Source organism: Olea europaea, unplaced genomic scaffold, assembly GCF_002742605.1.
Source record: "Olea europaea var. sylvestris unplaced genomic scaffold, O_europaea_v1 scaffold1128, whole genome shotgun sequence".
Taxonomy (NCBI): Eukaryota; Viridiplantae; Streptophyta; class Magnoliopsida; order Lamiales; family Oleaceae; genus Olea; species Olea europaea.
Window position 1 is genome coordinate 212117 of NW_019228659.1, and position 6868 is coordinate 218984.

General features: G+C 35.1%; 1 protein-coding gene across 1 annotated transcript; it reads left to right on the plus strand.

Annotated features, from left to right (window-relative positions):
• The first annotated feature begins 1754 nt into the window (after window positions 1-1754).
• On the plus strand, window positions 1755-2615 carry LOC111373423 (uncharacterized mitochondrial protein AtMg00810-like). The gene is made up of 4 exons (XM_022995962.1): window positions 1755-1816; window positions 1895-2251; window positions 2304-2439; window positions 2529-2615. Exons 1-4 carry the CDS (start codon window positions 1755-1757, stop codon window positions 2613-2615), a joined length of 642 nt encoding a protein of 213 aa, XP_022851730.1.
• The last annotated feature ends 4253 nt before the right edge of the window (window positions 2616-6868 follow it).

Consider the following 6868-nt stretch of genomic DNA (forward strand, 5'->3'; position numbering starts at 1 on the left):
TTCCATCTATAAATGGTTATCGATATTTTGTTTTATTTATCGATAATTATTCTTGTTTTACGTGGATTTATTTTCTGAAGCAAGAATTTGATTTGCTACAACCTATATTAAATTTGCTAATATGATCAAAACTCAATTCTCTTACAGCATTAAAACTCTTCGAACTGACAATGCTATGGAATATCAAGATTCCTCTCTCCTTTAGTTTCTTTGTCAACAGGGAACTGTGGTTCAACGTTCTTGTCCACACACTTTACAACAAAATGGTAGAGTTGAACATAAGCATCGTTATATTCTTGACTCTGTTCGTGCTCTTCTCATCTCTTTCGCTTGCCCTAAAAAGTTTTGAGGAGAAGCTGCATTAACTAGTGTTTACATTGTTAATCGTACCCCAGCAACAATTCTTAAAAATCTATCTCCTTTTGAATGATTATTTGATAAGACCCCTGATTATTCTATTCTGAAACCTTTTGGTTGTGCTTGTTTTGTTTTGCTACAACCTCATGAGCATAACAAATTAGAACCTCGTGCCTGTCTATGCTGCTTCTTAGGTTGTGGGATAGAACATAAAGATTATCGTTGTTAGGATCCTATTTCTAATAGGTTGCATATTTCTAGACATGTCGCCTTCCAGGAACAAACTTTGTTTTCCTCATTATCCAAATTTCACTCTAACTTATTAATTTCTCTCAATTCTTCACAAATTTATCAGTCGATCTTTTTTCTAGTAATGACACAATTATTTCCAGAGAACTCAATTCTAATCCTACTCCTGCGACTGCTTCTACCGAGACTTGTCCAATTGCTAAGATTGTACCTGATGTCCCTCCTTGTCGTTCTACTCGAGTAAGAGAAATCCCTCATCATCTTCATGATTATCATTGTTTTTCTGTTATTGTAAACTTGCATGAGCCTTGTTCTTTTCGTTAAGCTAGTAGTGATCCTTTTTGGTAGCAAGCCATGAATCAAGAACTTCAAGTTTTAGAGAAAATTCGTACTTCGGATTTTGTTGATCTTCGTCATGGCAAAACTCCTATCGGATATAAATGAATTTATAAAATAAAAACTCATTCAGATGGATCTGATCAGCATTACAAAGCGTGTTTAGTGGCTAAAGCTTATAGTCAAGAATATGGTATTGATTGTGAAGAAACATTTGCTCCAGTTGTTCTAATTCTAATCCAGAGAACTCAGTTCTCTTAGCTATAGTTATTTCCAGAGAACTCAATTCTAATCCTACTCCTGCGACTGCTTCTACCGAGACTTGTCTGATTGCTAAGATTGTAGCTGATGTCCCTCCTCGTCGTTCTACTCGAGTAAGAAAAATCCCTCATCATCTTCATGATTATCATTGTTTTTCCGCTATTGTAACCTTGCATGAGCCTCATTCTTCTCGTTAAGCTAGTAGTGATCCTCTTTAGCAGCAAGCCATGAATCAAGAACTTCAAGTTTTAGAGAAAACTCATACTTGGGATTTGGTTGATCTTCCTCATGGCAAAACACCTATCAGATGTAAATGAGCTAATAAAATAAAAATTCATTCAGATGGATCTGATGAGCGTTACAAAGAGCGTTTAGTGGCTAAAGGTTATAGTCAATAATACGGTATTGATTATGAAGAAACATTTGCTCCAGTTGCTCCAATTACCTCTGTTCGTAGTCTATTGGCCATTGCCGCTGTAAAATGTTGAAAGCTCTTTCAGACGGATATCAAAAATGCCTTTCTAAATGGTGATCTCCAAGAAAAAGTTTATATGCATCCTCCACCTGGATTTCTTCATCCTCCTAACAAAGTCTCTAAGCTTCAACATGCCTTGTATGGGTTAAAACAAGAACGATGAGCCTGGTTTGCGAAATTCAATTCCATTATTACTCAGTTTGGTTTTATTTCTAGTCCATATGATTCTGCTTTGTTTATTCGTTGTACTGATAATGGCATTGTTCTCCTAGTTCTTTATGTTGTTGATATGATAATAACTGGTGATGATGCAGCCTGTATTTCACAGTTACAACAGTATCTAAATCAACAATTTGAGATGAAGGATCTTGGTCCTCTACGTTATTTCTTGGGTCTTGAAGTTTCATCCAACTCAGATGGCTACTATCTTTCTCTGGCAAAGTATGCTTCAGACTTGCTTTCTCAAACTAGGATCACAGACAATAAGACTGTTTCGACTCCCTTGGAACCAAATGTCAAGCTTACTCCTGTGGATGTTCTCCTCTCGATGATCCTACTCTCTATCACCAATTTGTTGGGAGCCTGATCTATTTAACTATGATATAGCCCGATATTGCCTATACAGTTCACTTGGTCAGTCAGTTTATCACCGCTCCTCACACATCTCATTTCTCTACTATTCTTCGAATACTTCGCTATGTGAAGTGGACTCTCTTTCATGGACTTCATTTTTCATCTCACTCTTCTCTAATACTTTCTGGGTATTCTGATGCAAATAGGGCTGATGATCCTAGGATCGTCGTTCATGACTAGTTACTATTTCATTTTGGGCAACTCACTTATTTCTTAGCGCAGCAAGAAACAGATTGTCACCACTTGTTCTAGTACAGAGTCAGAATATCGTACCCTTGCAGATGCTACTGCGAAGTTACTTTAGCTTTGTCATTTATTGGAAGATATGGGTCTCTCTCACTCATCTTCTATTGCTCTTCATTGTGACAATCGAAATGCTATTCATATTGCTCATAATAATGTGTTTCATGAGCGCACTAAACACATTGAGATTGATTGTCATTTTATTCGCCATCATGTTACTCTTTCCATTTAGAATCTGTATCTTCCTCTGATCATACTACCGATATCTTTACTAAAACTCACCTGCCTGGGTGTTTTCACGACTTAGTAAGCAACCTCAAAATGACATCTACAATACTATCTTGAGTTTGAGGGGAGGTGTTAGCATAATTTGTGTGATTGTAGCATAAGTAATGGGATTGCTTAATTACGGGGATTACAAATTGCTTAATTATAGGAATTTATTGTATCTTTCTCATTTTATAGCATAGGCTCTCTTGCATAAATAGGGCATACATCTTGTATTATAAACACAACTCAGAAATATAATTCTCCAATTTTCATACTTCTTCTCCGTTTTCTAACACGTACTGTGAGCTAATAGGTCAAACCCAAGTTCTAAGTCTTGTGAATTGTGAATGAAACTCACATCTCTCTCTCTCTCTCTCTCTCTCTCTCTATATATATATATATATATGTGTGTGTGTGTGTGTGTGTAATATATAGAAAAAGGAAATGGGCTCGTGAGCTAATGGGTCAGACCCAAGTTCTAAGTCCAATATGCATTTGTTTAATTAAAATAAGTCCAATCAATTAATTAGTCGATGTCACATCGATTGATGTAGAACCTCTCCATCATGCGTATGTCACGTAATTTATGAATATAACAATATAATTAAAGTGTGTAACACTTATTTGAATAATGACAAGTATGTTATTGTGAGGGATTTGTACGTCTTTAGCTTGATATTAGTAATACCATTCTGAGAGGAATTTCACCCACATATTTACCCGTGTTCCTGAAGACAACCCCGATACGCGACTGTGTTGTTCCTCTAGTTGTAAAACTATAGATGTCCAATCATAACTAAAATTACAATATAATCTCCATAAATCGTTGTTCTATAGTTGTTGATCCACACATTTTCTGGGGCATAATACTGATGAACACTTTAGAGCTTAATCAAGTATTGCTTCTTTTTATTAAAGATTTACAGCTACAAGCGTTATAGATTAAAAACTAACACTTCACATTTTTTCCCCAGTTGAGAAATATAGCTAATAATATATGTTTGATCAATTAATTATGTATCTTTGTTTAATTGTAATTTTGTATTCCCAATTACCCCAGTTTGATAACCATTATTTGTATTAAACAAAATTTTAAATAGCGATTTTTAAGAAAATATATGACTAGAAAGTAAGGAAAAGTTTTAGATTTACATGCAAAATATATTATTGTGTGAATATGCTGTTGAAAATGAGTATGTAGAAAAATAAAAGTAAAAAAATGTTTTCAAATAACGATTGTCAAAATCTTGCATAACTGTAAGTAAAATATGCTTGCTAGTCCCCTCCCCCAGGACATAACCTAGTGGTGCAAAGGACGGGAGTGAGGTAGTCTCAACCTTGCTGCCAGCCACAGTGTGAGAGTTCGATTCCTGAGATATGAAATTAGACTCTTTGTGGGCACCAGTGTACGGGTAAACTCTTGTTCCCTAGCCTGTTGGATTACATCCCGCAATTTACCTCCCTTACGATACTCCAGAGACGGAGCGGTGGGGGCCCTCAAGGTCGGGGTTCAACCTTTAAAATATACTTGCTAGTCCATAATGTAAAGTTGGTTTGAATCCTACTCAATTAAAATCGAGCGATAGTGAACGATCCTACGCTGAAATTTTCATTCAGGACACTTGCATGCTAATGTTAGTCATTCAACAGCTCTACTCGTGACACAACACGAAATAAGAAATTTAAACGAAATCCTTATGATCACAATTTTTGGAATTCACCAAATTATAAAGAAAAAAAAATCACAAAATTTTATTAATGTAAGATGACCAAAAACAATGAAATAACACTTTGTTTATAAGGGCTTACATGAAAATATAGTTTAAACAAATTAAAATTGAAAATAATTCAAAATTGACTAAATGACAAAAATAGCTAAAACTTTAAAAGTAGTTTTCTAGTCCTAAACGAACCTGAATGGCCAAAGTCCATCTTAAGTCACGGCAAAACAATGAGTTTTACTCATCTCATGATCTTTTTTCGAAATGGTATTATGGGTCCAAATTGGAGTTCGGACGCTCTCTCTGCACCATTCTTTTTTTCACTTCGATCTAATTCTTTGTCAACCCATTCGACAATCTATTCTACATCAATTAGTGTAGTTTACGTGACTTGGTTGCTGCATCTCGTTCCCATTATCATCATTGCGTTGTAAATTATTAACCGGGTCATCCGTCCATTCCTCATCGAAACTTTCCTCGTAATGAAGAATTAATAGCCACTTAATTTGAAAGGAAATTTTATAAGAAAATCATCGATAAATTCACTAAACTACAAAAGAATATTTGGCTTTTCTCTATACAAATGTTTTGCAAATGACTAACTCCGATTTATGAACCACTAAGGATATTTCCATCACAAGCCCCCCAGGGCACATCCAAGTTGGCGGAACAATCACATTGGGGGCTCTGGAACCAAGCATGGGGAGTTCGATTCCTGGTGGGAACCTTTGATCCAATAAAGGAGGAATTATTGGTGGATTAATCACAATGGAGGAGGCTTCCTTTGGGGAAGGAGTAAAAGCCATGTGGGAACCTGGGAACCAACAAGGGCACATCCTGCGATTTACCTCCCTGAGCAGCTGAGGGGCCGGAGGTTCAGGGACGAGGATATATAGTCTGGCGCAAGTTGGGACACCTCGTTAAAAAAAAGGATATTTCCATCACAAATAATAACCCGACAGTCAAAAATGCTTTCATCAAGTACGTTGTGTGCATTATATAGAGCTCTAAGCTAAGAACTCTCCTGAAGATATTTAGTTACAATAGACTCCTATTTTACAGTAGAGAATTTTGACTGTAAATTAATGACTAGCTATCAATGATCTTCATACAAGAATAAGAAACCAATAATACTATAAAGTTGAAAGATGAGGCAATGGCATTAGAAATAGACCCGAAAAAGAAATTGTTAGCCCTCCCTCATAAATAAAATCTTTGGCGTTTTCCAACTGCCAAAAAAATAATAATAATAATAGTAATAATAATAAATTCCATAATTATAAACGTGGATACTTAATGAAATTTATCTTTTTGAAAAAAATAGTCAGAAATTTCCCATAACCATAGTTACTTCTTGAAAAGTAAATTTTATCATTAAAAATGAATTTTTAATTTGATGTTAAAGCTGTAAATCATACAAGTTAGGTAAAAAAATGTGTAAACGTACGTCAATCATTAACACGTGACAGATGGCCTATAGATAGACAAGTAAATGAAGACCCAAAAAAAATAAATAAATAAATAATTGAAATCCCTATGCAATTAGCTTGGTAGGCCACAAATTAAATGAGACGAGACGGTTCTATCAAATGTAGACATTCTAGCCAGCTCTTAAATATCTATAGGTAGTAGGCTTTAAATTCATCACCAATGCAAACTCAGATGAAAATGTGGATTATTGAGTCATTCGTTCAACCAATAAATAATTTAACCAAGAAGTCAACTCCTGTCAAATAAATTGTTTTTATTATATAAGAAATAGTATTAACAATTTTTTTTTTTCAACCATCACTCCAAAACATCGGCCTAGCGACTTTAATTGCTAGTGATGTTTGCTGAGGCCATTGCCACCCCAAGTGGGAATAATAATAATTTATGGTCTTTAGAGTCAAATGGTTTAATTCTCGTTAGTCAATGCACATCGGATTTTCTATAAGACCTAATTCACCTAATAAACCCTTCCTTCACCGCCTCAGTTGCAATAATGTATTCAGTCTCGATTGAAGACAATGCAACCAGTTTTTCAAGTTGGAATTTTCAGCTAATGCATGTATCATTAATGGCATAAAAATAAGTTGTGGATTTCCTATTATCTGGATTTCCAGCAAAATCTGAGTCCACATAACCTTCTATTTTAAGTCCATTTTTATCAGTTTTAAACATTAATCCTAACTGACTAGTCCCTTTCAAATCCTTAATCAGATTTTTCATACATTGCCAGTGTATTTCACCCGAGTTATTTATAAATCTGCTTAGCACACTCACAGCATAAGTAATATCAGGTCTACAGCATACCATAACATACATTACAGATCAACGATAT